The sequence below is a fragment of the Ammospiza nelsoni genome, chromosome 6 (genome assembly GCF_027579445.1).
Source record: "Ammospiza nelsoni isolate bAmmNel1 chromosome 6, bAmmNel1.pri, whole genome shotgun sequence".
Taxonomy (NCBI): Eukaryota; Metazoa; Chordata; class Aves; order Passeriformes; family Passerellidae; genus Ammospiza; species Ammospiza nelsoni.
The window spans coordinates 26,941,725-26,959,369 of NC_080638.1; the positions used below are offsets into that span (position 1 = coordinate 26,941,725).

The 17,645-nt window shown below is 40.6% G+C and overlaps 1 protein-coding gene and 1 long non-coding RNA gene across 3 annotated transcripts; one reads left to right on the forward strand and one right to left on the reverse strand.

Moving 5' to 3' along the window:
- The first annotated feature begins 319 nt into the window (after positions 1-319).
- Positions 320-15,385, forward strand: LOC132075095 (embryonic protein UVS.2-like). Of its 2 annotated transcripts, none has more exons than XM_059475271.1 (11): positions 320-444; positions 925-949; positions 1,859-1,996; positions 3,270-3,387; positions 3,938-4,116; positions 7,707-7,788; positions 8,702-8,829; positions 10,544-10,659; positions 11,063-11,288; positions 12,379-12,497; positions 13,064-15,385. In XM_059475271.1, the coding sequence occupies exons 1-11, from the start codon at positions 331-333 to the stop codon at positions 13,292-13,294; spliced, it is 1,476 nt and encodes a 491-aa protein (XP_059331254.1). In that variant the 5' UTR covers positions 320-330; the 3' UTR covers positions 13,295-15,385. The 2 variants fall into 2 exon arrangements, with proteins under 2 accessions (XP_059331254.1, XP_059331255.1); XM_059475272.1 differs by lacking the exon at positions 320-444 and adding an exon at positions 644-761.
- LOC132075096 (uncharacterized) lies at positions 10,349-17,552 on the reverse strand. The gene is made up of 3 exons (XR_009418712.1): positions 17,347-17,552; positions 15,365-15,434; positions 10,349-12,615 (listed from the first exon to the last, which is right to left on the reverse strand). It is a non-coding gene; the product is annotated as an uncharacterized LOC132075096 (long non-coding RNA).
- Between the last annotated feature and the right edge of the window lie 93 nt (positions 17,553-17,645).

The window sequence follows — 17,645 nt, forward strand, 5'->3', positions numbered from 1 at the left end:
AGGAAGGAGGACTTCCCAGAAGCTGGGAAGCCAAAACTCCGTGACCTGGTGTTTTTAGGCATTTGTAGACTCCAGAAAGACACTCAATTTCTGTCAACAATGATTATATTGCAAGATACCACGTTGAAAAAACAATTTCTGTCAACAATCAGATTAATCTCTGACTCCAACAGATTTTCAGTGCTCTAGGCCAGAAATGCTGGGCTGGGAGCTGTGCACAGAGGGGACAGGCAGATAGATGGGCTCTGCAGAGCAGGGTGTCTCCTGGCAGCAAGCTAAGGAGTTACTTTTACAGGTAGTCAGTGTGGATGGATCAAAGAGTTCCTTGAGATGGAGTCTGGCTGTAAACAGACTGCAGCCGGATATCCTGTCCCTTGGTCAGCAGTGAGGGGACCTGCAGCAGCTCATGGCTTCTTCTTAGAATTAAAGATGAGTCACTTAAAGGTTACTGAATTTTCTTTCCTATTGCTCCACTTCCTCTGTTTTCTAAAGATAAATAAGAAATGAGAGCCTGGAAATTCTCTTGAGAGGTCCTGCAGCTTGTTTGTTTTGTAAAATACTTCTTGTTATCTAATTTTGTTACGCTTGTTAACAACAGCAGCAGCTTTCCCATAAAACTTGCCCCAAGTAAACTAACCACAATTTTAAGAACTGTGCTGCAGAGCAGAGAAGTTCATCTTGGAAATTTGAAGATGCAGTACTTTCTTCTGCCAACTCATTTAGCATTTCTCTGTAGCTTTGCACTAAGTAAACCCGTCCAGGTGTGTCCCTGCTCTGAGATGTTGAGAATTTACATTGCTGCTGCTGAGTTGCTCTATCTTAAAATTAATTAGAAACTCTTACTGCTGTGAATCTACTTGATACAAGTTTTCTGCTATGGAGATGAGCATGTACTAAAATATATGTATAATATTTTTTTTCCAGAAAACTACAAGAAAGAATGATTTAGGTGAGTTTGATTATAATTATTATATAAATTACTGCAAGTTTTGGTGGAGCTACATCTGTATACTTCAATATCATGACTTGGTATATTTTTCTCTTTGAAAATGTTTTGGGGTTTTTTTTCCACCATCAGTGGAAGGCAATTCACAGAACTCAAATGTGTTTTAACGTCACATTCATTGTGATTTTTTATGCTGTTGTGATGAAAAAATTATGAAGAATTATTGAACAATTGCTACATGAAATGTTCTTTTCCATATGTAGCTCTAGCAAATCAGAGTATTTTTCAGTTTGTTTTCTATCTTATGTGATATATGGTACTTTCCTGTCTGCTATACCCAAAACTTCTGTAATTTTTTGCTTAACAGATAGCTTTTGTCTGTGAGAAATGTATTCCCAGTATTTTAGAGTCAGAACTGAGGAGCACATCACAATGTCTTATGTCAAATCCATAGTTAACCTGGACATTATTAACTTGCATACATTCAATATGCATTATAAAAACAGTAATTTATTTAATAGTAATGTATTATTAATCCTATTTTTGCAGACGTCAGTTATGATTTTTCTTTAATTCCACAAGCTCTAGTGAAGAGGACAATGACTTATAACACTTAGTGTTCCCCTCTGAAAACTCCCAAAGCTTCTTAAGCTAAAGTTTATTTAGTCACAACTTTGATCACAGCTGCACTATGACATTATATTAATACTAAACGTTTCTATCCAGGAAGCAAGGCATACCTAACCAGTCTTAGCATACTAATCCTTCCTCACATTATTAGGAAATGAACTCCAGTGAAAGGAATTTCCAAAGATGCAAAATCGTGGTTAGTGTGTAGCTCTCATCTCCCTTTCTGCACATGTATTTGCCTTCTCAGTGCCTTGTATGTTCTTTATTTTCTGCTCCTGCCAGGTAGTGAAATAGCTGTGTATGAAGGAGACATCCTCCTGAGAAGAGGGCGACGCAGTGCAATTAACTGTGACAGCTGTTTGTGGCCCAAATCACAAGATGGACTGGTCAAGGTTCCAGTTAATATCTCTTCTGATTTCTGTGAGTGTATGCAAATGGATGCTCTAAAGTTAGCCTTGATTTTTCCAGTCCCTAACTCTCTGTTACTTTATGTTTCTCTGGCACGCACCAAAAGCAACCTTTGTACAAGTGAGAATTTATTGACGTGTCTCTTTTTCTATCCTGTTAGCCCCATGGAAATTTGGCTAAGACTCCAAACAGATCACACTAAAATATGTGGTTACTTGGGCCAATAGTAATTAATTGTAATTTAAAATATTAGCTTGCTCCTGTTAGCCACAATGCACTTTGACATTTAACAAGTACATTAGAAGAGGCACAATTTGTTTACATTATTAATGTATTTTTGCCAAAATCACCCTAGGAACATGGTTTTTTCATGCTATAATTTTCTTTTAAATCTCTCATAGAAATATTCCCACACTAGAACTCCTGTAGAGGCAAAAATGGAGCAAAAATCCTTGGAGATATTTTTCCTTTGTTGATTCCCTCTAGTCAGTCTATGTAGTTCTGTCCTATGCAAAAAGCTGCAGGAATGAATTCCATTCAGACCCTTCTTCAAAGAGCTTCCCTTGAGAGAAAATGGCATAGAAGTAAAATACAGCCTGAGCCTGATTCTTGTTCCTCAGGGAAAGGAACTGAAAAAGCTCAATCTCTGTGTTATCTAGGCTGCTTCTCTGCCCATGTGCCTCCAGAACTGCAGTATATACTTTTGTGGATAGGTGAGGGTTATTTTCTCTATCTGCCTTTCTCCAAAGTTTAAATATTAGGAAATTGAGATACACATCAGTTGCAGATGATTCATAACTGAGGAAGCCAAATTAAACCAAAATGTTCCAAAGCAGATAAACACACTGATCTTTATTTGGTTCCTGAGCTTTGGCTGTCTCAAGTGATTCCAAGGGGGCTGAGGCAGGCATTTGCTCTTTCTGATAAACAAAATAGGGTTTTGGTGCTTAGCTACAATCAGCTGGCTTATTTGGGATACTCTAATCCAACTATTCGTGTCTGAAACTGCCTCATTTCTTCTGTTCTGCCTAATGGAAGGAACAATGCCAATCTTTTGCTTTCCATCAGCTGTCTCCTAAATAAAATGTATGTGGGATAGCTGTAATTTTATACTTCCCTATAAAAGTCCAATAAGTTTGAAGATCTCTGAATGTTGGGTACCCTTTTTTTACTGTACTTGTATAATAAAGAGCTAATGAGTGCGGTGAAGTTTTTAAGGAATGCATCCCATGAATGCACTTTGCTTTTTGATTAACCAAGGAAGATTGCCCCCTTCTCCTTCTAGCAATAACAGAGAGGTCTTGGATTGCTGATGCTTTGCAAGAGATCTCCACGCTGACCTGTGTGCAATTTGTAAATCGCACTACAGAAACAGACTATGTTTATGTTGAACGAGGGCAGAGGTAAGCTTTCTGTCTCCTGAGAGAGGCAGCACTCAAAAGTTCTTTTCAATTTTTTTTCTGGTTTGTTTTGGATTTAAGTAATAGCTTTATTTTTTCACACTAGCAGTAAAGATTTAGAGACAAGATGCAATTTTTCATTTTTCTTTAGATATACTGGTAGTTACATCAGCAATAGGCTGCAGGAATAAATGTGTGTGTGATTTAAAGATAATGGTGTATAACTCAAAATAATAAATTTTCCTTAATTGTTGTAAAAATTTAAATAAGTATAATTGTTTCAGGTTTTGCTTAATACTTTATACTGCTTTGCCTTAGTTTGATATAGCCAGTTTACTGGTTTAAAATTTGCCATCCTCATCACAAAGGCTTTATTTCCCTCCCACCATGTCATTTGGCAGCTTTCAGAAGTCTAGATATCTCATGCCAGTGACTATTTGCATGTCCCCTGCTGTGGCTGCATATCTAGAGAACCTTGGTGACATAATCAATACATCTATATATTTGTATTTACTAAATGTGATCCTTTTGGTTATTGATTGCTTATTCTTAGCTGCTGGTCTTACTTTGGAAAGATTGGAGGACGCCAAGCAGTAGGCCTGGTGAAAAATGGTTGCATGGATAAAGGAGCAATTCAGCATGAAATGAACCATGCACTGGGTTTCATCCATGAACAGGCACGGAGTGATCGGGACAGGTTTGTCAAGATTATGTGGGAGCACATAGTGGCAGGTATGTCCACTAAATCTCAAGAGAAAATTTATACTTACAGTTTAAGGAGAACATTTCTCCTGTGAACAACAATGCAAATAAGAAGCATGATTAATGCTGGCTGAATTGCAGCAGCAGCAAGAACATTCAGTATGATGGAATTTCTTGTTCAGTGTTTGTACTAAGGGAATTTCTGTGGCTATACCTATGGCACTGTGAAAGATGCAGCATGAAAGTAGCTCTATATTCTTATTTTGTTTGCCATTTTGAGCCCAGACCCCAAAATACCAGGATCATCAGGATTACAAAATGTTGCTGCAAAGACTTGGCCAGGAGGCAAGACTATGGGATCCTTAACTGAGGGGGGTGAAGTGTGACATGCAAGATCATTTTGGGGATTCACACAACAGTTGTATCCCAGGAAAGCCAGGGAAATAGTGGAAGGCAGCCAGTAGGCATCTTGGTGTGAGTGAAATGCACATATCCTAAAATGTATATGATCAAGGGGCTCAATGTGGAGGCATTGGAAGCATATGCAACCATTAGCATTTCCAAAATTCTGGGACCTGGCTTGATGTGAGAAGAAAGACTGCAATTATTTCCTCCTTGTGGACAGGATCATAGACACTTGAAAGAAGGAGCCATGGGAAGCAATCAGGAGTGGTAATTCTGTAGAGGAAAAACAAGTGGACACTATTTATGGAAAGGAATGCAGAATGAATTGTTTGGGCACGTGCCCGTGATCCGTGTGCTGGGAACATGGGCTCATCATACACAAGAGCTCCAGGCTCTGGGGAGGAAAGGGTAGAGAGAATGGCAAGAGATCCAAGGAAAAGTGAAAAAGTGGTATACAGAAGAAAAATACCAGAAGAAAGTATGCAGGGAGTCACTTGTCTGACAACTGTTTAGAGAGCTGACTAATCCATAACAATTGTAAAAATGCAATAGTCTATTTAGTTCATTATGGAAAACAACAGTAAATGAGGCCAGACAATTGAATACTAAATTCTATTAAGTCTCTTCAACAAATAAGACACTCAACTACACAATATCATGCACAGCTAAAAATATATCCATCTTTTTCTCCAGATGGAACTTGATTGTTTTTATTGCGAATTCCTAACACACAGCTCTCCAGACTTTCTTCAGCTATTCCCATGATATCCTAAGTAAATTCCATTTGTGTTGTTCTTTATTGAGGTTTCAGCTCCAGTGTTAAGGTGTAATTTTGCTGTGAGTTGTTTGCCATTGCACAACAAGAGTGTGCCATGTTTGAAATGTCAGCAAAGGATGTGCTAAGAAAGAGAGGTTGAAATCATGAAGTTATATATGCTAAACACACATAGTCTTACAGTTTTGCAAAGGGAACTCCACAGGTTCAGAAGTCATAATTCCTGAAGGATACAGATGTAACTAAACTGTGATTCAGGCACAGAGTCATGAAATGATAAATGAGGAAGAAGAGGTAAAGAAGACAAGGCTGTGCCAAAGGAGATGAGGTGTATCATCAGTGGTTTGAGTGTTCACCGTGGGTGGAGAATGAGATGATTTGTGTGGCATGGGAGTTGGAATGCAGAGTGTGCATTGTAGGGAAAAATGCAAAGATATGCAGGGAAAAGGAAATGGAGAAAGAGTTATGTTCATGAGGACAGTAATGTTACAACTTGCCGCTGTTAAGCCTGCTGATGGCAGAGTTCCTGGTGGTGCAGAACTAGACCTCAAGACCTTCTCCAGTGTCTCAGCTCTCATACAGAAGCAGTTTTTCTCCTGCCAGGACTTTCATATCGTGAATGTTTTCTGGGCTTTGTTTTTATCCAGCAATTTACCTTGGAAGCCATCCTACTTCTTTGTTTTGACAAAATGCAGCCTGATTGGTTGCTGTCCACTTAGCTACTTGAAACTCAGCTTATTTTTCCTACATTTTTGGGGAAAAAAATATATTCAGAGGCTTCAGACAGTCTTCTCCTTTTCAGCTCTTCTGAGTCATTGTACTTACATTCTGGCAGAGGTAGATTTTTTTTTTTTTTCTTTTTTGAGAGTGGAAAAGAGGGGGTAAGTCCCCAAACACGTGCAGGTCGAGACAGCCAGATCTCTTTGGCATGTGATGAGGTAGGTAGTAGTTTGCTGGCAGCACCTCAGTCCAGCTAAGATGCTGTCACTTTTTCTTTTTTTAGCAAACTAATTCAGCAAAGCAATTCTGTGCCAAGCAGTAGCCATATGCTTCAGTGCTTCACCACGTTTGAACTGTGTTCTCTGTTCATCACCTCAAAAAAAGCTGCACACTTGCTGATAATTCTTTCTGAAGTTAGTATAGCAGATAAGAAGGACTGAGATTAAAACAGAATGAGGAAGGCCAATGGTGTTGAGAAACATTTTAAGCCTTAACTGTGTTTTAGAGCTACAAAAAGCTACAAATTCATGTTTATTCCCAAATTTTCTATTAGTTGGGATTTCAAATCTTTTTGCATCTCTTAGCCCTCAGCCCAGGACCAGTGCTGAAGGACATTACTGGCTGAGATTTGCTCTGGTTGGAAGCCTGCCAGCGGAGTTGTGCAGATCTCAAGAACATCCAACTTGGAACTCTTGTCCAGATGGTTTGTGGTTTACAAACCACACTTGTAGTTACAATAATGAAGGTACAGAACTGGAAAGGAGTGCTTAGTGGCTAGGGCTTTAGTCTTAATGCCAGGCTGGCTGCATTCAGCTCCCTGCTCTGACAGTGCTTATTTGCCTGTCTCACCATAGAGAAGAGACCCAGCACATAATTCATACTCATGATCTCCACTCAGTGAGAAAAAGAAGTGCCTTCTTCACATGAAACTCCCTCCAACTGTGTCTCTTTCCCTCTCCTCTGATTGTCCTGGAAGCCTTGAGGAATAGCTTCAGTGCCTAACTTGAAATAAAGCTAGGTGACATGAAATCCTGTCTCTGTCCCTGGGCCCCAGCCCTGTATCAGTGTAACATCTTATCTCATATTGGCTTTTAAAGGCTGATGAAAAGTGATGGGATGCTCAGCAGCTGTTCTGACAGAATTTGTTTTTCTGCTTCATATGAGTCATATCACTTCACTCTAGCCGCTGCTGATGGGTTTGACCAGAGACAAAGCCAGAACATGTCTGGTAGCATGGGCTCTGGGGCAAGTAAGAGGGAAAATATGTTCCTTCTTTTTGTGGCGTTAGGACTCAGTATGACATCACCCATGCATAGCTCCTAATTTTTCATCTAGATGGTCAGCCAGATTTCCCCCTCAAGGTATGAATGTAGCTTTGGGGACATAGGTTGGATGCTTATAGTATTCAAGATAATGCACTGAAATGTGTTTGGAGACACCCTAATGAAGAGGGACAGAGGAACACTTTTACTTGAAGAGTAGAATGTATTAATTGATTATATCAAAACTTATTTAACTTTATATTCTGAAACCTGCTAGACTGTAAAAATGGGTTCCCATGGATTTCAAAAATCTCTGGTGGTTTTGATAGGTTCAAGATCTCATTAGAACATGTATTAGTATATATTTTACTCTCTGGATTATGACAGCAGGCAGTGTACTGCCTGTATTAGAGCAGTAATAATTGTTCTGACTGAAATGGTGCTTTCCTACTTTACAGGGGAACAAGGGAACTTTGGAAAAATGAATTCCAAAAACCTGGGCCTTCCCTATGACTACTCCTCAGTGATGCACTATGGCGCGTAAGTTGATGGTGGAAATATCCTTTCAAAGGAGCAAACAGCTTTCAGATCTTCTGCTCAGCTCTAGGAAGAAGAAGTTGCTCTGTGCAGAGAGTGACTTTTGCTGTTCATTTGAGTGCATGGACATAATTAAGGGTGAGCATACTTCCTTTGTCAGCAGGATTCCTGGAAAACAAGAGTTGATATGGATAGCAACAAAACATAGGACAACATTTTTCTTCCCATGTACTTTTGCCTCCTGCTAAAGGCCTTTGACAGGGCTCTGGCCCAAAGTTGAATTCTACTGAACCACTGATTCTAACCAGTTCTGAAGTTTAAATTATTTCATGAACACAGTAACAGCTGATCACAGACAACAACATTCAAGTGTAGAGGCAAGAAAGATGGAATTTTTTTATATTATGGAGATGTTGTATGCTGCCTTCTGTTAATCTGGGAACACTGTCTAAGGCTGCATTTTAGTCCATAATGCACAACCTTGTATCATGTACCTTCTCCTTTATTTCCCCAAGCAAGTAATAATTTCTGAACAAAACCACGATACAAAACTGGACTAGCAGAAGGCAGGACATTGCAGATAGCAAATAGGCAATTAGTAACTGAGACAGAATTATTTCTGCTTCTCTGCCTCAGGAACCAAGAAGGTGGGATTCAGTCCATTTTCCTGGACATTGGTGAAAGGCCTTTTCACTCAGAACAGAGCAGCTTTTTCTACTTGCTTGCTTTCACCTGCTGAACATCAAGTATCTGCCATGCTGGTCCTCTTCAGGGAAGGCTACCAGGTCCCTGAGAAGCTTCTTGTCCATTTCCATTAAAACCCTGTTTATGTGGTACATGAGAAATGATAATGCAGTTAGAGAACTTCCCTGTCTATGAAAAGCAATCTAGAAATGTGATTTCCATATTTCTACAGGTATGATTTCTCCAGAACTCCAGGAAAACCAACTATTGTACCAGTTCCTGACCCCTCTATACCTATTGGGCAGAGAGATGGGCTGAGTAACTTGGATGTAGCTAAAATCAACAAGCTCTACAAGTGCAGTAAGTGCTGTAGATAAAAGGTATATGAATATAGCTGATGTCTGAAGGCACTGACAGACATCCCCCAAAGGAATGTGGCACACAGTCCTTCACCACCTCTCACCCTACAACAGGAAACAGAACTGTCCCTGTGCCAAACTGCTGCCTTCTTGGAAAGGACAATTTGCTTTCAATAATTCACTCTCATTTTGAGTTATCCTCACCTAATCCCTGCTCTTTGAGATAAGCAAAATCCATTAGAGAACTCATTGTTGCTACCTCTGTCAAATTCTCATTTCAGGAAAGCTCTGAAGGTAGCAAAGCATGTAAGCTCTCCTCAGCCATGAGTATAGCTTAGAGCTATGTGCATCAGAAGTGCCAGCAGATTTGTGATTTCTCTTAATTACAAAATATCTGCAGAGCTGTAAGCATGGGTGCCATTCAGCCTGATCAGAACCCCTTGGAAGAGAAAACCATAGGCATTTTGTATAGATGTCTACTTTTTTGCCACACCCACTTCTTAACTCATCCCTGTGGTATCTTAAAGTCTAGAAATACCTAACATTCCTCTGTAAACAGGAACTCTTCAGCCAAGATGCACAAAACAGGTTTAACATCATGCTCCTGCACTGCATGGGTTTTGCTTTAACTCCCAGGACAAAGGCTAATTGATTAACATGGCATTTGACTTTTCTGAGATGTTATTCAACAAAACAGCAAGAAGCGCTAACAAGATCTAAATATTAGTGTACTAAATTCTGCTCTTGTGTTAGAACTTAGTTAAATAATTAGAATTTAGAAGGAATAAGCATTCCTTCAGTTGGATTGTTAAGTACAGAAATCATTGCTGAGAGTGGTTACTCCACATTCACAACTGCAGATGAGACAACTTTACAATTTATGTGTCTCAAAGATAGTGATAACAAGTATTTTGTGATATTCATTCTTGACAGTGGGGCTGGGAATGAATCACATTTCAGTACCATTACTATGCAATTTCATAATTAGATCTGTATGTTTTGGAAGAAAAGCACTAAATTTTAAAAAGAGAGAAAAACTTGGGGACTAAAAAAAACCATAAAAAGTCTGGTTGTCTCAGGAAGTGTAGGAAGCAAGACAAAAAAGTCAAAAATTCCTATGAGCAGATGTCATATATTCATATTTTGTAATTTGGGGAATTACATAAAATGCAAAAAACTACATAAAATGAAGAAGTGGAAAAACAAAAGACAGATGAGATCAGACTTTTTATACCAGTCTCTAGGTCTGTAGATTGACTTCAGTGCTCTGTTACCATTTTCCCTCAGTGACTATCTGTCTTTGCTTTGACAAAATCTTGTTTTCAAACTTGATTTTTGAACACACTTATGCATACACACGGTTGCTAATGGAAATTTTTGTAGTGCTGTCATTGAATGTACTTCTGTGATTGAAGTTAAGGAAGTTCATGAAAGATCCAGGCCTCTTTTAGTAAGCTAATATATGTGAACAAAGCCCTATTGTCTTTAAAAAAATATTAATATCTGAAATAGGCAAGTACTTCTAAGTACTACCTTTATTTCACTTGCAGGTTTTCAATAATTTTTACACTAGGAACAGCAATACAGTTGTAAGCAGTACAATCAATTTATACAAGCTTGACTGCTGCAAATGGTTGGAGAGATTTGTCAGGCATTATGGGAATATTTTTGTGCAGTTTTCATTCTCTTCAACGGTGTTTGGTTCTTCCCTTCAGATTGCTGTAGCTCTGTGTTGTCTAAACCCAAAGGCTCGTTTTCCTCTGTCAATTACCCATCCCCATACCCCAACAACAGCAACTGTCTGTGGCTGATCCGCATCCGTCGAAGTAAGGTAATTTTTATTTGGAAGAAAGCAGTTTGAAGCACAGTATCCAGGCTACACAGCATTATTTCATTACCATGAGTAACCCCTGGGAGTCAGTTCATGCATCAAGACATTTATTTTGTTACGCAGTAAATGAAAGTCTCAACAATTTTCATAAGAACTAACACTATTAGAGGGATTATTTCACTCAATTTTTATCCAGTTCAGATAGGATGGCTTTTCAAAGACAAGCAGTAGTGAAACATCAGTCTCTGGGATCTCAGTAATAGGACAGCTAGATGAAATTCTGTGCTGTTTTTATATAGAAAGTAAGGTTTCAGTAATAGATGGATAGTAAAATGAATGGGAAGGTTTGAGACTTTCCCTGTGTATAACATTAAACCCAACTTTTGCTTTTTTGTTCCCCCAGATCTTCCTGCAGTTTGAGGCTTTTGATCTCCAGCACTCCCCAGGCTGTTCTTCTGACTATATAAAAATTTACAACGGGAACAGCAAGAGCTCCCCTGTCCTGCTGGACAAGTACTGTGGGAAGGGTCCGCTGCCCTCCCTGGTGGCATCGGGATCCACAATGCTGGTGGAGTTTGCAAGCGATGAGAGCATTACAGCCACAGGATTCAGAGCCTCCTACAACAGGGGTAAGAACACTCCTTTACAAAGCTTGGAGAACAGCATTAGCAGTATTTGTACAGAAGAACTGAAAACTTTTACTATACACTACAGAGTAGGGCTTTTTGCTCATTCTTCACACTTCTAGAGCACTTGGAAATGCAGAAGGTGGGCAATGATATGCCTAAAGGTTCACAGGAAACAGAAAATGGGATGTCACATGGGTGCCATGTTAATTATCCTGAGATCTCATTCAAATTCTTCTGAGAGCCTTATTCATATCTCCAGAACAATGTCTTTAAATAAAAACAATGCACTGACTGAAATTAATAGGAGCAGTGCACCAAAGAGCACAAAGACTGCAGAATCAACAAGAGACCTCAACCAACGAGATGCAAAGCCAGGATCTGGGCAAGATATTATTCAAGGTTTTGTGGGATTTTATGCAGCAGCAGAGGTACTGACCTTGGGTACCTTACACCTTCTGAATTAAAAACTTTATTAGAAGTTATATACACAAAACACTGTGCTTCCTGTAATCATGTGAGGGGTGTCTTTTTTGCAAACACAAAAATGCATTCTGGACTGCTAGACCAAATTCTGTTGTCCTGTGTCATGCTTTCAGCAAGAAGGCAGTAGCCCAAAGTTGCCGTATTTCAACTGAAAATCCAAGCTTCTTTAGAGCATAAATTGAAGAAGTCTTAGAAAAGTGTTATTTTTACACTTTTTACTTTATTCAATGGAGTAATTTCTAGAAAGCATTAGATCTAGCTTGATAATGCAATCTTGAATACTTAAGCTGATTCTTTTCTAAAGGGCGGTCAGTGCCATCAGAATGCTATGCTAACATGGCAACGGTTGATTGGAAAGTCAGATACAGCTTTAGATGCAGCTGTTCCCTGTCCTCCATAGATTATTCATCAGACATGTTTCTAGTTCCTTCAGTACAGCTGCTGATACAAATACTAAGTGAAGAAATGAAGTACTTCAGCAGTGGGTTTTCATGGTAGCACATCTTTTCTTGGTTTGAAGAAATAATATAGTAGGCTGTAAGCAAGCTTATTTCTACTGACAAAATGCTCTTGTTAATATATCTGGCTTTCTCCCTTTTCTCCTCAGTGAATTGTGGAGCCACTTTCAGAGATTCAAAGGGAGTCATCACCTCTCCAAACTACCCCAATAAATACCCCAAAAACCGAGCATGTTTCTGGGTCATCACTTCTCCAGTAGGATATAAGGTAAGGCACAGAAGAGTTCATTTGTAGGTTTCATCACTGTTCTCTGATGAAACCTGTTTCTCTTGACGAATAAGAGCTGTTATGTCACTTTTTCAGAAGATCTCCTCAGAGTAAAAATCTGAAAGCAAAAATTCATTTTAAGAATTTATGCTGAATCTTAGTATCTGAGGTGCTCTGCAAGAGAAAAACCTTTACATGTGCAAGTGAGCTCATGAATCTAGCCCGTATCACAAGGCTTTGTTCAAAATAATCCCTAGGCTAGGGCTCCCACTAGAAAACTGAAACACCACACAGGTGCTGATTTTATATTACTCTAGAGGAAAGACTGTGAAGCATAGAAGATCAATCTTGTCCCTTGCTTATCCTTCCAATCCAAATACTGATGAACCAAGCAAATAATTTGCTACTAATTTGCATTGCCATATGGGATCAGGATGTGGTGCACACACAGAATAAAAAAATGGTGCCTGCACACAAGGAGTTTAGAGTATTTGTTGTTGTTAAAAAATGGGTAAGAGAAAAGGCTGCAACCTGGAAACAAAGTGCTTTGGTTGTATTTTCTCCAGATATCTCTCAAAATGTTATCCTTTGAGCTGGAATATAGCGACAGATGCATCTATGACTACTTGCTCATTCATGATGGAAGCCGCCCTATGTCACCTGCAGTTGGCCGTTATTGTGGGACAGAGAAGGTTGCAGACTTTACTTCCACTGGGAACTTTGTGCTGGTTGAATTCCACAGTGATTTAGTGTGGGAGTTGCCTGGATTTGTGATGAGTTATACATTTGCTAGGTAACTATAATACAGATGGGGTTTGAAAAACAGAATGAGAGTGAGAGCCCAGCTAGCCTCAGGTAAAAGTGAAGATGCCACCAATTTCAGAAAAAAAATATATAGCCTGATACCTTTAACAAGCATGAAGTTTGACCTCTTAGTCTTACATCTACAGTGGTGTAATTTCCATGGTGAATCAAGGACAGAAATGTTCCTGCCCATGGGATGCTTCTGTCTGAGACTGTATGCTTTTTGTTATAGTATTCTCATTGCTGGTGAGCTGAAACTACGTAAGCAGATTTTCAAGAACTTCTAGTGGTTAAAACAGTGCCCATAAAAAAATTTCAGAACATGGCTGTGTAGCAACTTTAACCTGTATTCTGGGAAATGCTATTACCCAGCCTAAATGTGCATCCCAGCATGCATACAGAAAAATCTTCAGACGCATTTATTTATGTTTTGAAGCCAAGATCACAGTTCATATAGGCACCAGAGCTTAGCCTGGAAATCACCACTTGACCCTAAACAAGTGGTGTCATAGCACAGTATGACATACAGTACCTCAACTCAAAGATTTGCACTATTCCTCTGTAAGATGGACCAGGTCAGGGAACATATTTAAAGAAACTAAAGTTAAGAGTAGCAGGAACAAGCACTGAGGGAGAGGGAATGGAATGAAGTACCTGCTGTTGTCACTTTGCTGTGGCCTGAATTGGATATTGAAATTGTTCATAAGGTGTTACCAAAATAATTTTTAAAAATGAGGCCTGAAAACCTAATGCAAAGACCATTTAATGTTCTCTTTGGAAAGCATTTTAGGTGTGAAATACCTTGTCTGTAGAGAGAAATGCTCCTCCTCTAAAGAGATGGCTGGAGTGGAGAAAGAAATCACCACTGTAAACACTTAACACTTTGCCTTGACTTGATGTATTCAGAATTAAATGCTAGTGCCAAACTGGGAGATGCCAAAGCATAATGAATAATAAAAGACTTTGCTGAAATTATGTCTTTGTGAAGAAGAGTGTGTAGAAATTGCCAATTTGCTTTCCTGGTGCAACCAAAAAAATTTTGAATTATGATGACTTTGTAGCAGTGGTGGGGAGAGGTTTAAAATCTGTAATGTTTTGCTTTTTAAGCACTGGGTAATTTTCACCCACAGAAGAATGATAATTGATAAGTTGTGAACATCAAGGTTTAGAGCTTTCTTGCATCATGGTGGGAAAGTGCATGCACAGCAGGCAACAAATATTTGTATTTCTTACAAGCTCCAGTCTTCTGGCTATAAAAAGCATTGCTTCATTTAATTTGACTCACTATTTAGATTGGCATATTTTTGGAGAATGTAACCATTTCATCAGCATGTCAGAAAATTAAACTCTACTTCTATTTTTAAGCTCAGCTTCAGACTATAAAAATGCTAATTCTTCTCCTTGACTCTGAGGACTTTGATGGAGGTGCAAAAGTAACAACCCCATGACAACTCTGATTATATAATGAAGCTAACAGGTCCCTGTTTTAAACAGACAGCGCTGAACAACTTTGTAACTTGACTATTACCTTAGATTCCCTTCCCTTGGCCTGATGTGGAGCTCTACAGATGTGCAATGTTTTAGATGTTTACCCATACTTGGTAAAAGAACAACAGCATATTCCAAAAGCAATATACCACCTACAGGAATACTGGTCTTGTAATTTGGCCCTAGAAATATGGTTTTAAGTAGGACATTGTCCATGTATAAATACACTCATATTCTGAACTATATGAAGGAAGACTGACCAGCTAGTAGACACAAGGGACAGTGCAGTCAAAAGTTTAGGATTCAAATACCACAATAGAAGGATTTTCAGAAGTTCTAACTAAAGTTCAGCACTCAACACACTTTTGAAATCCAAAATGTAAGGATTTAACCTTAAAACACAGAGGTATCTAGCAGTGAGGAATATTTGCATTCCCATAGATGTACATAACTCATGACATAAACAGGTATTACCTTAACTGCATACAAAACAAGATGTTTTTAAAGAGATCCACTTCCAGAAGCCTGTGTGTGTGGAAGAAATGAGTGTTTGTGCCAACATATTCCTTTTTTACCTGCTTTGAGACTGTCCTGGTTCCTGCCTGGGAGACAAATCAGAGCCTTTGAGTGCTGTGCTTTTGTAGTCTGTAAGAACCAGAACAGAGATCTGTCAATTATTGCTGCAGGAGAAAAAATGGCCTAGAATAAAGCATTACAGAAGCACACAAAAATGTACTACTCATAGGTCTATTTCTGTGTTTAATTTAAGATGCATTTTCCTTACATAAACAAATAACTGTGGTTGAGATGACACTTGCTTGCATGACTACAGCCCCGGTTACTGAATCATAGAATAGTTTGGGTTGAAAGGGACACAAAGGTCACCTGGTCCAAAACCCTGCAATAAGCAGTCATCTTCAACTAGACCAAGTTGCTCAGAGCCCCATCCAACCTGACTTGGAATATTTCCAGAGGTGGGGCATCCACCATCTCTCTGCTACAGTGTCTCACCACCCACATAAAAACTTTTTTCCTTATATTAGTGCAAAACCATTGTCCCTGTCCCTTGTCCTATCACAACAAGCCCTGCTAAAATTCTTGCTCCCATCTCATATAAACCCCCTATAAGTATGAAAGGCTGCAATAAGGCCTCCCCAGAGCCTTCTCATCTCTTGGCTTGACTCGACCTGACTCCCTCAGCATGTCCTCATCGGAAAGGTGCTCCAGCTCCCTAATCTTTGTGGCCCTCTTCCGGATGTGCTCCAACAGGTCCTTGTCTTTTCTGTGCTGAGGACTCCAGACCAGGATGCAGCACTCCAGGTGGGAGCTGCCCAGAGCAGAGTGGCTATAACTTTGTAAGACAGAGAATGTACAACCTACTGCTCAACAACTGAGTTTGGCAAGAAGACACAAAAACTCCCTTTAATCTCTCCTGCACTTCAAATAGAAATTGAAAACCTTATAGGCTAAATTGTCACCCAGGAGTTTATAATCGAGTTCGCTTTACCATGGGAAACAGCCGCGGGCAAAAAAGAGAAATAAAGGAAAGCTGGGGCTGCTCGGCTGTCAAATGGCCTTCGGTTCAGGAGCTGGAGAACCGCGGGGGCCGGGCCCCCTCTGGCGGACACCTGCAGGGAACGGGAATGGGAGCGTGTAGCGCCGCTTCTACAGATAGGTGGGACAGAGCCATCTCCCGGCTGGCCCGGCCGCGGCCCCAGCTCCGTGCGGCCCCAGCTCCGTGCGGCCCCAGCTCCGTGCGGCCCCAGCTCCGGGCGGCCCCAGCTCCGGGCGGCCCCAGCTCCGTGCGGCCCCAGCTCCGGGCGGCCCCAGCTCCGGGCGGCCCCAGCTCCGTGCGGCCCCAGCTCCGTGCGGCCCCAGCTCCGGGCGGCCCCAGCTCCGGGCGGCTCCGTGCGCAGCCGAGGCGCTCTCAGCAGGGAGACTCCGTGTCCTTAGCGGGATCCCCCCGCACTCCTCCATGGACGGGAAGGGTCCCTTGGGCTGCTGCTTGTATTTTCTCTTCCAGAGCTGCACTCCAAATTCCACCCGTCAGTCGGTAGGTTGCACTGTAACATCAAGGCTGAAGTCTCCTGGTCCTGTTTTCCCATTGAGCAGCTCAATAGCAAAGACAATGAAGCTTTTAGTTGATTTTGTCCCGATTCCCTGCTTTATGCCTACAATACCTGGAATGTCCGGGTGGTCTCTAACACAATTGCTGGACAGGTAAGAAGTTTAGCTTCCAGCTGTCTTTCTAATGTTTTTTACCATTAAAAAACCTAACCGAACAAAAACCCCAACAAGCACACAAATGCCAAAAATGAAAGATTGAGAGAGAACCCCCCCATTTTTTCCCTTTAAATTCAGCTTAATTCATATATTAATGAATTTTACTTCCTGGAATAAATCAGTGAGTTTCCTAATTAAATTGTGTGAGTCTTTACAACGTGGGGTTATATATTAAACTGGAAAGAATGCACAAGGCACCTGTAAACCCACGCAGTTAACAGGATGACTCACTTGCACTCCGTGACTCTTTTTGCAAACACTGCAGGACACTTACTCCTGAGGGCAGGCGGATCAACACTGGCAGAAGGATGGGTTGGAGTTTTGCAGTTCGGCTGATTCCTGCTGTTCTGAGCCAGGATCTTACCACAGGTTTCGGACAAAAAGAAACCACCCAGAGTAGCTTGAGAGCAACACTGTCAGCCTGAGAGAATACACTTTCTTGTTTTATTAACACCCAAGAACAGCTAATGCCCTCCGGGCCAGAGCGCCTCAGGCGGGGGCGGGCAAGGGCACCGGACTGCACGTACCACAATGCATCGCGCGGCGATGGTAGCCGAGCCGGCCGGCCACTGG